Genomic DNA, 14,872 nt, shown 5'->3' on the forward strand with positions numbered 1-14,872 from the left:
AAGACATTAATAAAAGTGGTTAGTCATCTATGTAAGATGGGTTAAATGGTATGGATGACAATATTTCTGAATGGTACAAATTTTAAAAGTACATCCTGAACACCTGGATGGCTCAGTGGGTTAAGCCTCTGCCCTCAGCTCAGGTCATGATCTTAGGGTCCTGAGATAGAGCCCTGCATGGGGCTCTCTGCTCAGCAGGGAGCCGCCCCCCACCCCCACCACCGCCACCCTCTGCCTGCCTTTGCTACCTACTTGTGATCTCTGTCAGATAAATAAAATCTTTAAAAAATAATAATAATTAGATTCTTAAAAAAAAAAAAGTATGTCCTTAGAAAAAGAACAAAGCTACTTACAGTGTTATTTAAATAAAACCGTAACAACCCCAAGACTAGCAGAGTAGGTGACACATGAAGGCACTCCACGTTTACTAAATTAATTAATGCCCCAGTACTGGAGATATTCTCTGATTGCAAATTCTGTTACCTTCTTCTTTGCCTAGCTAATACTGCTTATCTGTAGAATCCATTTCCACAACTGCCTAAACAAGTTTTTTTTTCCATGTGAAACAACAGTGTGGCCCGTTTCAAACAAAGCAGTCATCCCTATCCAAAGTAAATCAGTCTTTTTTATCTCAATGCTACTGTCTTATAAAAAGATGATAATCAATATTTACTTGCTCCATAAATTGTTTGAATGAACAGATGAATACATGCACCATTATATTTTATTTGAAAACCACTATTCAATAAAGTCCTTGCTTTCTTGAGCTACAATTTGATTTTACTGTGGCAATTAAAAAGTGAATTCAATTCCAGAAAAAGACTAAATTCATTTCAGAAGACATATAAATTTCAGATTTGATTTATTATGTATCTACTTAGTTTTTAGTAAATTTAAAAATTTATTTTACTGATTTAAATTACATATAAAAATACAAATGGCCTGCCCTTGTGAAGTTTCTGGGAGTTCCATAATTTGGGACATGACAATATATCCCCTCTAAGTTGAAATATAAGTTGCTGTACCTCATGCCATCTACCACAAAAAAGAGAAGTTGGTTAGTTTATTTTGCATTCTTGAGGTAACATACCCTTAGTGTGCTACTTTGACCCATCTTCAGAATTGTCCTCAAGGCTACTAGCAAATTCAAGATGGAGCGTAAGCCACTGTACCATCTAGGCCTTATGAACCAGCATATCAATGGTACCTTTAGTGTCCATGGCAAATATGGATGCTCTCTACAGCCTCTCCCAAACATTAATTTGAGAATGACAGTGTAGATGTCTACAATTTCTCAAACATAACATCTTCTGCAAATATCTACTATACTTTTGAGAAACAAAAGTGTCTGTCTTGTTACTGGGCCTTCGGAGATTCTGAATGCCTAACTACAGGACATCAGGTGACAATGCTGCCTGAACTTCTGATTATGAACTGCACAGTTAGCCACGCCTGTCGAGCAGGGGCAGTAGCAATCTGTGTAAAAGGCTGAGTTAACCCAGGAGCAGACAGGTAGATCAGACTCCAAAATCAACTCCTACTGCTGTGCCTCTTCTACCTCAATCCATGCCTATGTCCACCTGGGCAGTTCCTTATGACCAGCTGAGAGAAATAAAAGCCTTCAGCCTGTTTCATCAGTGAGTCTGCACAGCACGTAGGTACCACCCAAAAGTGGATGGCCCACAAGTCACTCAAGGATGACCATGAAAGAAGGCAGTAAAGGAAAATCCTCCCAGAGAATACTAATTCTAACAATACATTTAGATGTCCATTTTGTCTGGATTGAGAGATGGCTAGAATTATTGACTGAAACAGATTTATGGGCAGTTCCAAATGGCATGGTTGAATGCTCGAGGATCTGCAAGGAACAGGATTGGAAGACTGCTAATGAGAAGTCTAGGAAAAGGTATGTGGAAGCACTTCTTTCAGAATGGGCACAGACTATGAAGATAACTCTGTCTCATATGAGTGCCTCAAGGGCATGCTTTTCATCATCAGGTGAACAAAATGACATGCCCTGTGCAAGTCAAACTTCCTCCAGGGACACCAGTGCTTATTCAATGGGTCCATGAATGAAGAAGCCATGGTGTCAAGAGACAGAGAATATGCAGTGGCTCAACTGCTAATGCTACTGCTGGGAACCTAATCTGCAAGCATCAGAGATCAAAACTAAGACTCTGATATGATACCATTGCTCCACGTGAACAGTCTCCTGGAGGCAGATTTATGATGATTTACAATGGATTCTGGAAATCATTTGCCTTCCATGTCCATGTTTCTACCAGCACCACTATCCACAGGCTCACTATATGCCTGATCTACCATCCTGGCATTCTAGACAGCACTGTCTTTTATCAAGGCACTCATTTCACAGCAGCCTAAGTACAGCAATGGTTTCTGTCTTCCCCAACAGCCAGAATACGTAGGCCTGATATTCAAGGCATGAAAGTAAGAGTGGCTCTTCTCACTGATATTACCTAGTAAATAACTCACAGAATTTTTGCTTGCCATCCAAAAAACTTTGAGCTCTGCTGGTTTTGAGACTTAATATCCAAAGGAAGATTGTTTCTACCAGGAAACACAACTGTTCCAGTGAATTATATACTTACACCTGGCCACTGAGCCAACGGGGAGTGGGGAGAGGAGTTACTCTAATGGCCTGAGTGATTAATCCCAATCACAAGGGGAAATTGAGTTGCTGCACAAAATGGGGGCCACCAGGACTACATCTGAAGTCCAGGTGATTCACTTAGACTCCTCACTGTACTTCCATGTCTACTATTCAAAGTTAATGGAAAACTGCCACCATCGGACACCTGGGTGGCTCAGTGGGTTAAAGCCTCTGCCCTCAGCTTAGCATGATCTCAGAGTCCTGGGATGGAGCCCTACATTGGGCTCTCCGCTCAGCAGGGAACCTGCTTCTCCTCCTCTCTCTCTGCCTGCCTCTCTGCCTACTTGTGATCTCTGTCAAATAAATAAATAAAATCTTTAAAAAAACAAAAAACAAAAAACTGCCACCATCATCACCACAAGGAAGGACATTTAAGGACCCTTCAGAAATCAAAGTTTTGTTCACATCATCAGGTAGAGAACGCGGGACAAATGAAAGGCTAGCTTAGGGCAAAAGTACTTGAATGGGTAGTGAAAGACATAAGCCAGAGGAACCAACTACAGTCTTGTTAACAAGGAATACAGGAGCTTTTCATATTTTCCCTTTGTTTATTGTATATGTCTATATTTGGTTAAGTGTTAACCATTTTTTTCTTTCCTCTCTTCCCCATATATATTGTATATATAATTTGTTGGAAGTGAATCTTACAAGGTTATTCAGTTAGCAGAATATTCAGAAGCACTGTGATAAAGTATGTAATTCATATAGCCAGCAATGCCTGTTAGGATTGTACATCTCAGTACTTTGGAGAGGGTAAGAAATTCTTCACTTGTATGAAGGACAGCTTTGCCTTGTAAGGTGTAAACAGAATTCTTTTGTTGGATGGAAGCTCAAAAGTGTTTAGAAGCACTGATATGGAAGCTAAGTAGCCAGCGTAGTGGACTGTGACAATTACTGCCTTTCAGTTGCAAATTGATTGTCTTTTTTTTTTTTTAAAGATTTATTTGTTTCAGACAGTGTGCAACCAGGCACATTCAAGCGGGAGGAGGGACAGAGTGAGGGAAGGGGAGAGACAGAGTGGGTCCCAAGCAGACTCCCCTCTGAGCTCAGAGCCCTATTCCAGGCTCCATCTTACAGATCCTGAGATCATGACCTGAGCTGAAATCAAGAGTCAGACACTCTAACCAAGTGAGCCACCCAGGTACCCCTATTCACTCTCCGTTTCAAATCTACTTTGTAATAGAGTCTAGACTCAAGTCAATGTTCTCCTTCTGCCTGCTGAAAATGTTAAAGTTCTGCCAGTAGAGGGTGCTAGTAGAAGAACGATGCAATAGAAAAATTGTCTTTAGGAGAGCGAGTGTGTGTGTGTGTGTGTATGTGCGTGCGTGCGCGTGCGTGTGCGTGTGTGTGTGTGTGTGTGTGTGTGTGTCAAAGGGAGGTCCTATCCCCAGCCTCAGGGCCTAACCATACCTGGAAAGGGGGAAGAGAGGTTCTCTTGTCAGTCCTGGTCAGCAATTCTCTTCCTGTCAGCCTTGACCCTATGACTGTGTACCTGCTCTGGTGCAAGACAACCCAGTGAATTTCTCCACTATCTACTGGGCAACAGCCAACACATTTCCAACAAGACCTAAAATCCAGTTGTGGGGAAAGAGTCCCCCTTTCAGGTTTGTTCTTTCCATGGGTATTCTCCCTTGGCTCCTTTATCCTTCTCAATGCCTCATTTCTTTAAATAATAATTCTTTAAACTGTCCTTGTTCTAATTATTGTGCAGTTTCTGTCTCTTGACTGGTAAGAGGAATAAATAAATTTTTTAAAGGTTTTATTTATTTATTTGACAAAGAGAGATCACAAGCAGGCAGAGAGGGAGGCAGAGAGAGAGGAGGAAGCAGGCTCCCTGCCGAGCAGAGAGCCCGATGCAGGGCTCGATCCCAGGACCCTGAGACCATGACCTGAGCTGAAGACAGCAGCCCACCCCACTGAGCCACCCAGGCGCCCCAGGAATAAATATTTAAAAAAAAAAAATTTTTTTTTTTAAATTTATTTGGGGAAGAGAAAGAGCAAGCAAGCACAAGAGCGGGGACGGGTAGAGGGAGAGGCAGATTCCCGGACGGTCAGGGAGTCCCAAGGAGAGCTGAATCCCAGGATCCTGAGATCATGACCTGAGCTGAAGGCAAATGCTTAACCAACTGAGCCACCCAGGCACCCCAATCAGGGGAATAAATATTTTTACATCTAGAGAAACAGGCTATATTTTAATGAACTAGAATACTACTTTCACTCCTTCTCCTGTAATAAGTAGTGTTTGTTTTCTATTGGTATTACAATGATCATATCCCAATGCCATTATGCTCTAAAAATTAATTTTAACAGAAGACGAAAGTTATTTAATGCTTAGTATATGCTAAGCATTATTTTAAGTTTATTTACAGATAATTTAATTCTAACAGTCAGCCTATGACCTAGTACAAATATGTGCCAAATGAAAAATGCAAATCCCCTACCCAGAACTGTTTATTTTTTTTTTAATTTTTAAATTTTTACTTTAAGTAATCTCTACACCCAGCAGGGAGCTCTAATTGAAGACCCTGAGATCAAGAGTTGCATGCTCCACTGACTGATCAGCCAAACACCCCCAAAACTGTTCTTCACATAACGATTAAACTTCTATAATCATGCTTACTGTGAAGTTCATGAGGGCTGCATTAATGTGTACCATCACTTTGTTGTTTAAAATCTCATACGTGTCTGTGAATTATTAAAATATTAAGCTTCATTGTCTTGATCGCTAAATAATGGTGAATTATTATGGCTGATTAATGGCTACAGAAAGTCTTAACAACAAATTCCTGACCATCAGAGCAGGCAAGAGTGAGGAAATATTTAAAAGAACAATACTAACTTCTAAAACTTAACTGCAGTCTCTATCATTCCGGCTATTCTCTCTCAGTAGCTAAAACTTATTACAAATTCATTAATGTGAGCTTCAGAAACACAGGGAGAAAGAAACAATGACCCAAAAGCTTAAATAACCAAAACTACTATGTATTTTATTTGTAAAAACAGGAGACACTATGTATTATTAGTCAAGAAGTACAGACTTCCTAACCAAGCGTCAATCACAGTCCTGAAGAACTCAAGATAGGACTTTAAAAATGGCATCAAAAATGAGATGACCATACAATCCATCAAGTAGACTATACTCTGATATTTAAATTTAACAGTTTTGCAACTAATAGCTGCAATTAAAAGCCTTACTTTAGAAAAATAGTAATAAAATATATTTTTAAATTTTTAATCATATTAATTACAATTATTTTATAATTAAAATTATAATAAATAATCAATAAAATAATAAATAAGTAAATCTAAAAATATCTGCTCAACATTATTGGAAATAAGTCAATTAAAAAATTATGTTTTTATGTCACCAAATTTCATTATTAGGCCCCCAAAATTTTAATAATTGCTTAGAGAACAAATTCTTGAAGAACACTGCATGTGACTATTTTTCCAAGCACCCTTCTCTTGTTTTACCTAATAATTGTGCTAGTGATAATTAACAATTACCTGTAACAGTCAGGCACTCTTCTAAGATATGGATATAGATACAAATAAACTAATTTATTCCTCAAAACTACTCATAATTAGGTAATTTGCCCAAGAAATATTAGAACATTTGTCATGAACTCACACAGATTGGTTCTTGACTGCCAATGTTTACAGACGTTCAGAGCTTTGAATGGTAGAGTTTGCTAAAACTTCACAGAGACTCTTCAAGTAGGTACTACTATACTCATTTTATAAAGAAAATTAAAATTTGTATAAGGTCCTAACAGTGTTAAATTAGGACTTTAATCTAGTTGCTGTTCTCTAAAATCTATTATTCTAAAAACCATTTTCTTAACTATTAAAATAGATCACCCTCTCTATAATCACTATTAGTAGCAACAAGTTCAAAAACCATTAGATAAATTAAATCAAATCTCATATAAAACTAAAGACCAAATAAAAGATACTATGTATGATGTAAACTTAAAGATCACACCCTCAGAAGCATGAATTGTCAATTGTTTCTTACTATTTTCAATAGTACCAGTAAGCAAGCACATTTATAAAATATATCACCTACTGAGAGAATATATACATCCTACATAAAACAGTTTAACATTAGAGATAGAATAAATAGTTGTAATATTAACTCTGCCTGCATATACTCTAAAGCAGCAAATGTAAATGTACCTGCAAGGAGGCAAGACCATGGAGTCTTTCATAAGCACAGATCCAGAAAGCAGGATATACCAACATCTGGCAACAGTTTCTGAACTGTTAAAATAAGTAAAATTAACAAGTAAATAAATACACATATGCACATGTATAGGACTCAAAATATACATAATTCAATACAAAATACATAACATGAAATGCATTCTAATAATATCATAAATCATTAACATTTAATGGAATTGGGGGAAATACTGACTGTTGCCAAAGGTTTTACACAGACCATGTGCATACGGGAAAAGTGTAATCACTACCTTAAGATACAGACTTCACAAGAATATGGTTACTAAGTCAATTTTATTACACCTTTAGCTTCACAGTCTGTGTAGTGGATCATAAGATCTGATGAAGATTAAAGCTTAAATATTGTACTACATCTACATACCATAAAATCCTGTTTTAATAATATTAAAGACTTCCTTGGAATTCACAAGTTTATCAATGTCATATCTTCACTGACAACTGTAATCTGAATCATGATCTATTTATTTCTTTTAAATTGTATTGACATGAACAAAATGCCTATCAAATCTTTCATTTTATGTGTGTTTGAAAATAAAGAATACCAGATGACTTAAATGTATCAGCCTTTTAGTTGAGTTAAATCTCCAATGGAAACCCAGAATTTTGTTAGTTGTTAGTGTATAAACTAACCATTCGGTCTTTTAAATATCTTTATCTACCATAACTAAGGTTTTAACTTCTTCCAATATGTACGTATAAAACAAATCATTTCTCTGACCTGGGGAACTTTTTATCTATATAACTATCTGCCTTGACTATACGTAACTGAGAGAACTCAGACTCAACAAATTAAAAAATCTACCTACCATTTCCTTCAAGATTACATCTTTTCTGGTATTCTCTGTATTCACTGAATACTGCCATCCTCCATCCAGAACCTAGGCTTCTAAAACATTCCACATAGCACTCAGGGTAAGCTTTCTAGGTCAATCCCATTACTGACCATAAGAAGGAAAAACTGTCAACTTTCCAGTTAGGTACTTTATTTTTTTTTCTTTAAGATTTATTTGAAAGACAGAACATGAGCATGTATGAGCAAACTGGGAGGATGGGGGGATGGGGAGCAGAAGGAGTGAGAAAGAATCCTCAGGCAGACTCTGGGCTGAGCACAGAGCCCAATCTCAGGACCCTGAGATCACCGCCCCCCCTCCCCGAGCCATAATCAAGAGTCCACCAGTTAACCAACTGAGCCACCCAGATGCCCCTCCAACAGGTACTTTAAAGTTGCTTTTTTAGTATTTTCTAATCTTCACTGAGGGAAGACGTAAATGGTTACACATCTCCTACTTAAGGTTCTTTGTTTAGAAATTTTACTTCCTATCCGGCTCTCTGCTCAGCAGGGAGCCTGCTTCCTCCTCTCTCTCTCTCTCTCTCTGCCTGCCTCTCTGCCTACTTGTGATCTCTCTCTGTCAAATAAATAAATTAAATTAAATTAAAAAAAGAGAAATTGTACTTCCTTACTGTTGTGAAATATGACTTAAAAAGTCAAGGGGGAATAAAATCAAACAATTTGCCAGAAATTAAGACAGGACAAAGTTGTTAAGTAGATGCCACCACAAGCCTCCAATTTTTATTTCACTTAGCTAAAGTGGTCACAAAGTTGTCAGTAAATTCTACTGTAAATGTAGGAAAATCCCAAAGTTCACTCCCACCACAAGGAGAACCATGCCAGCCCAACACTAAGAAACTGCTCAGATCTTGAAAAAAAATTCACTCTCAGAGCATGGTTTGCCAATGCACCTAAATAAACCCAAGGAAAGCAAAATGCTTTCAAGTGGGCCATTGTATCTCCTGTTCTCTGGGCAAGCAAACTCCAGCCCAGAGAAGGAAGGCATACTTAATCTTGTCAGATCTTATTCATACAAAGGCTTCAGATGCTCCTAAGATAAAGATCAAAAAATCTTAAGATGGCCTCCATCTGCTTCTCCAAGTCTCCTCTCTTACTAGTTCCTCTTCTTTCCTCATGGTGCTTGAACACATGGTTTACTTTCCCTTTTTCTACCATGTTGCTTCCCAGGCCAGATCAACAATATACACTCTTTTCACTACTTCCACCAAACTCTAAATTAAAATTCTAATTAACTTCCACCTTCTTTTAAAATTGTATTATGAACCAGATACAGATTTGTTACTCTTAATATTTCTAAAAGTTTACTGAGGTATAATTTAAATACCATAAAAGTGCACAATCCAATTTTCATGAAACTTAAAAGAACTGTGCAAAGATCAGCACAATCCAGTTTTAGAACACTTCTTTGTGTTCCTAACCTGTAACATGCTCTGTGTCTACAGATGTGGCTTTCCTGGACAGTTCATATAAATGGGACCATGTAATATATGGTGTTTCTCCCTTGCTTCTTCCACATGGCATGTTTTTGAGGTTTATCCATGTTGTGGTATATATAAATGCTTTATTCCTTTTTTATTGCCAGACTGCACTCCGCTATACAGTTACATGACATTTATCCATTCATCAAAAATTTTTATAATTTCTGGTTTTAGGCTGGGAATACAAATAGCACTACTAAGAACATCTTTGTGTACATCTTTGTAGGCATCTATTTTCACTTATCTAGTATAAATATGTAAAAGTGGAATTACTGGGTTACATGGTAAAACTGTTTAACTTTTTGAGAAACTGCCACTGCTTCCCACAGTAACTCTATCATTTAACATCCACATCACTAACGCATGAGGATTCCAGCTGTTTACAGTACTGGTGCCAGTATTTGCTACTGTCCACATTTTTTCTGTGACTACTCTAATGGCTATAAAGTGACAGCTCATTAATTTTGGTATAAATTCTGTATGGTGTAAGGTAAGGGTCTAAATTAACTTTTTGCAAAAAATAAATAAATAAATAAATAAACTTTTTGCAAGTAAATACTTAATTAACCCAGCATCATTTGCTGAAAAAACGACACTGGCCTCCCTAAATGCTTTAGCACCTTCATCGTAAATGAACTGTACATCGGTGATTCCTTTTTAATCCTCCATTGTGTTATACCCACTCTATGGATAGATCTTAGCTGGAGATCATTTAAAAAAAAAAACAACTGCTCATAAATACAAGGGTTTACTTCTAGGCTCTCAATTCTGTTCCAATGATCTATTTATACATTCTTTTCCTTGAAAGTACTTAAACATGTTCACCTTTTAATTAATTTTCTCTACTCAACAATAAGCTCAATAAAGACAAACACTATGTCTCCCCACCACTCTGCACGAAGGTAAGCATAATGTACAGCAGACAAGCTTTTAATAATAAATGAATGGACTAAAAAATGAATCAAGATAGGTATTAAAATCCTTGTGAGTTCAGTTTAATGCTTTCAAAAATTGATAAATATCACGGGCTGATAATGAAACATGGAAATTAACACAATCTCAATATACCAGGTGAAGCTATATAATAAAAGAGGTCATTGCTACCAATATTTTAAGAAGGAAAATAACTCATCACCTGGAGAAAGACAAAGACTTTACTTTTTATTTTTTTTATTTTCGGGTTTTTTTTTTTTTTTTTTTTTTTTGACAGAGAGATCACAAGTAGACAGAGAGGCAGGCAGAGAGAGAGAGAGAAGCAGGCTCCCTGCTGAGCAGAGAGCCCGACATGGGACTCGATCCCAGGACCCCGAGATCATGACCTGAGCCGAAGGCAGCGGCTTAACCCAGTGAGCCACCCAGGCGCCCCGGGTTTTTTTTTTGTTTTTTTTTTTTAAAGATTTTATTTATTTGAGAGAGAGAGAGAGAGAGAATGAGAGAGCGAGCGAGCCAGCGAGCATGAAAGGAGAGAGCGTGGCAGAAGAAGCAGACTCCCTGGTGAGCAGAGAGCCCAATGTGGGACTTGATCTCGGGACTCCAGGATCATGACCTGAGCCGAAGGCAGTCACTTAACCAACTGAGCCACCCAGGCACAAAAGACTTTGTTTTTTAAGTAGGACATGGAAAGCACACATCACAAGAGAAAAACTGAGAAAGTTAGAAATTTCTCCTCTCCAAAGGATACCTTTAATAGAATGAAAAGGAAAACCACAAAGTGGGAGAAAATACATATAATGTAAGTATCTCAACAAAGGACATGGATACAGAACTCATAAATCAATTTCTACTTATCAATAGAAATACTACAGAAAACCCAATTAAAAAATGGTTAAAAACTCAAATCAGAGTTCATTAAAACAAAGCTACCCAAATAGCCTACAAAAAACATGAAAATCATTCATCATCAATAAGCAGGGAAATGTAAAATAAAATCAGTGAGATAGGATAAAATATGTAACTCAGATTCTAATGTCAGATTCTCCTAATTTGATCACATGCATTTCCACTAATTCTATTCCTAAGAATATGCCCAATAGTAATGACTATATAAGGGCACAAAAAGACATGAACAAGATGTTTGTCGAAACTTTATTATTCACAATAGGAAAAAAAACTGGAAACAACCCTAGTATCTATCAATCAAGAGTGGGAAGGATAAATGAATTGTGTCATTTGCACACAAACAGAAAAGCAACGAAAAAGAATTAATGCAAAAACATAGAAGAATCTTAGACATTTATCAATTTAAAAAAAAAAAAAAAGAAAAGAAAGCCTGACCAAACAATGCTTACATGTGTGGAGTTCCATGGTGATGGAAGTCGGAATAGGATTACCTTTCCAAGAGAGGTGAACAGAGCTTTAGGAGAGCTGAAATATTCTATATATATATATACATATATATAGTGAATATATAACTGTTACTAATACATACTATTTTATTTTAAACTTTTCGTGCACTCTTTCAGTTTATGAATATATTTCAATCCACTCTAAAGAAATTCCTTCCAAATAAAATAAATCTCAATGCTAAAAGTCACAATTGAGGGACACCTGGGTGGCTCAGTGGGTTAAAGCCACTGCCTTCGGCTCAGGTCAAGATCCCAGGGTCCTGGGATGGAGCCCTGCATCAGGCTCTCTGCTCAGCAGGGAGCCTGCTTCCTCCTCTCTCTCTGCCTGCCTCTCTGCCTACTTGTCATCTCTGTCTGTCAAATAAATAAATAAATAAAATCTTAAAAAAAAAAAAAGTCACAATTTAAACATTAAAGCTATTAGTTTAAGCTAATTAAGGAAATACTTACCAAAAAAGAATTTGATTGCCACTGTATCTCTCATAGCGTGCTCTTGCAGACATTAATCTAACATATTAAAAAAAAGCCAAATATTTAATGATTTTATCTTCACTTGGTTTTAAAAACACTTACGATTACTTCAACAGAAAATTGTCTTACCTACCACTAACTTCACTAAACTCCAAGAGTTTAGAAATATATACATCAAATGTAGTATTTTCAAAAACGTCAGTTGGGTAATATTAAGAGACAACAAATACAATACTATCATGTATACTCTAGAACCTGCCAACTCACACTGAACGATGTTCCTTTTCTGCTATGAAAAAATACACATTTGTCTGATTCACTGCTGAATCCTCCTGTTAAGATATTACTAGCAGGGGGAAAAGAAAAGTTACTGGCAGAGGTATACACACATACATATCAAAGTCTGTTGAGAGAGAGAGAGTATGTGTGTGTGTGTGTGTATACGCAGCTCCTTCCAAACACATTCTGACATTTGAATTATGTTATACAGAAAAGAGAAAATAAAAGGCCCTAACATTTACACAAATACATATCAAAGTCTGTTGAGTGTGTGTGTGTGTGTGTGTGTGTGTGTGTGTGTGTATGTTGCTTCTTCCAAAGACATATTGACATTTGAATTATGTTATACAGAAATAAGAAAATAATAGGCCCTAACATTTATATTCCAGCAATCTGGTTTGGTCCCTAACCAGAAACTTAAAGGAGGGCCAGAAAAAGTAATGGATGAGCTGGTTATGGAAGGAAAACACACTTTAATTAAAACATTATGCAAAGTTACTACAGTAAATGCTTTACAACACTCAAAGGTGTTTTTATAAATGTAATCACAATGACATAAGGTAGCAGAAAAGAAATTTCATTTTACAGAATAGGAAAATGGGGTTTGGAAAGTTTACAGGTCTTATTCACAGAACCCATATGAGCATACCAAATCAGGAGTTGTAATTCTTGCACTTTAATACAACACTACATAATACCCAGTCCATCTTAAGCATGGACATAATATCAAAAAGAATTACATAAAGTAAACAGTTTTGTTTTCATTGACTAGCAAATACTCAACACTGTGTTTTGCTTCAGATACTCTCATGTAACCTTCAAAACACTGTAACAAAGATCATCTCTCATTGTCTTTATTCCATCAAAGATAAAACTGCAGCTAAGATGTTAAGATTTGCTCAAGGCCCCATGACTAAGGAAAACTGTGATGAGAAAATCCGAAGTCCTATGTATATCCTACAAAAAGCCCCCGAATGGTTTGGGCTCCTAATTATCTATCCAAACCCATTTCAATAACTCCATCACAAAAGCTCTTAAACAGAGCATCACACTTACCTGAGCTGATGTTCCCTGAGATTTGATAGTATTTCCATTCCATGAAGGTAAGAATAAATAGTATTTAAATCCTGGAGAACAGGAAAAAAAAAAGATTATTTTTCAAATGTATCTTCCAAAATATCTTAACACCCCACAACTCTGATTTTAAGCCAACAACTGTTCATGACAAAACTATTGACTACAGTAGACAAAATCTCTGAAATAAAAGAAATCTGAAAAGGTAAAGAGCTACCTCCACTCATACAGGAAGCCCTCTTCAGGACGGCTGATAAGCTTCTACTCAAGCAATGCCAGAAATCAAAACCTTGGCATTTCATATGAAAGTCTATTTCATTTCTAAACAGATATAACCCTTCTTCCTCAGTGACATCCAGCTATTCAAAAAAAATTATCATATCAACATAAATTTTTAATTTATTATTTCCTCCAGATTATTCAGTGTCAGTATTTGCAGTTTCTACATCTTGAAAAGCATCCTGGCTAATCTCCTTTGGATAGGACCCAATTTGTCAATATTCCTCTAAAAATATGACCTTCTAAAGAATCTCTTTCTAAAGACAAGGCACCTGGGTGGCTCAGTCATTAAGCATGTGCCTTGGGCTCAGGTCACGATCCCAATACCGTGGGATCAAGCCCCCAGTCAAGCCCCACATTGGGATCCCTGCTCTGCAGGAACTCTGCTTCTCCCTGTCTCACCCCCCTTGCTGTGCTCCCTCTCTCACCATGTCTTTCTCTGTCAAATAAATAAATAAAATCTTTTAAAAAAAATCAAAATATTTTTGATATTATTATACCTCTTTCTAAAGAGACCCAAAGCAATATTAATCAACCATTAACCAAAAAAAAAAAAAAAAAAAAAAGTCCAGTGGGACAATCCTGTTACTCACTTTGTGAGAGAGATAGGGAACTTGTCTCTAGCCCTCATTCAAATAACTAGGTATTAAAACTCCCAGTATGATAGAGTATAACCTCAGCCTAGAGAAGTGGCAGAGAATATAGGTGGAGCCCAAATTCCTGACAGAATGGTCTACTTTACCACTTATGTAGAATGTTGGTGCTCAGAGATTATAAACAAGCTTAAATTCTCTATATAAAATGTACCTCCTTATTCTCTTATATGGAACGATGACTTTATAAGACAGGCAGCTCCCCAACACTGCCTTCCTGCTTTGATATGCAATTAGCTAAGAGAATTATCAGATGACAAAAGAAAAAAGCTAAGACAACCTGTTTTTTAACAGATTAATAAGAAAACATAGAGCCACTAAGAAAAAGATCCATAATCTGTCATTCCAAAAATTACCACCACTAATTAACCATGACGAATTCAATGACCACACCATCTCTAAATCCTAAGGAAGATAGAGTGAAAAAGGTTTTTTTTCCTATATACATATATAAAGAATAAACTAAAAGAGAAAACCACAACAAATGAGAAAAGGTCTATAAAATTCTTGATGACAACAGATAGAGA

At 36.8% G+C, this 14,872-nt stretch overlaps 1 protein-coding gene across 6 annotated transcripts in view; it reads right to left on the reverse strand.

Annotated features, from left to right (window-relative positions):
* Positions 1 to 14,872, reverse strand: part of RAPGEF6 (Rap guanine nucleotide exchange factor 6) — a 196,650-nt gene that overhangs the window by 159,007 nt on the left and 22,771 nt on the right. For all 6 annotated transcript variants that reach the window (XM_059417506.1, XM_059417507.1, XM_059417508.1 and 3 more), the window contains exons 2-4: positions 13,396 to 13,466; positions 12,040 to 12,096; positions 6,851 to 6,934 (exon numbers count right to left, since the gene is read on the reverse strand). In XM_059417506.1, coding sequence (XP_059273489.1) covers positions 6,851 to 6,934; positions 12,040 to 12,096; positions 13,396 to 13,466 — 212 coding nt within the window. The remainder of the gene's footprint in view (positions 1 to 6,850; positions 6,935 to 12,039; positions 12,097 to 13,395; positions 13,467 to 14,872) is intronic.

The sequence above is a fragment of the Mustela nigripes genome, chromosome 12 (genome assembly GCF_022355385.1).
Source record: "Mustela nigripes isolate SB6536 chromosome 12, MUSNIG.SB6536, whole genome shotgun sequence".
NCBI classification, from domain to species: Eukaryota; Metazoa; Chordata; class Mammalia; order Carnivora; family Mustelidae; genus Mustela; species Mustela nigripes.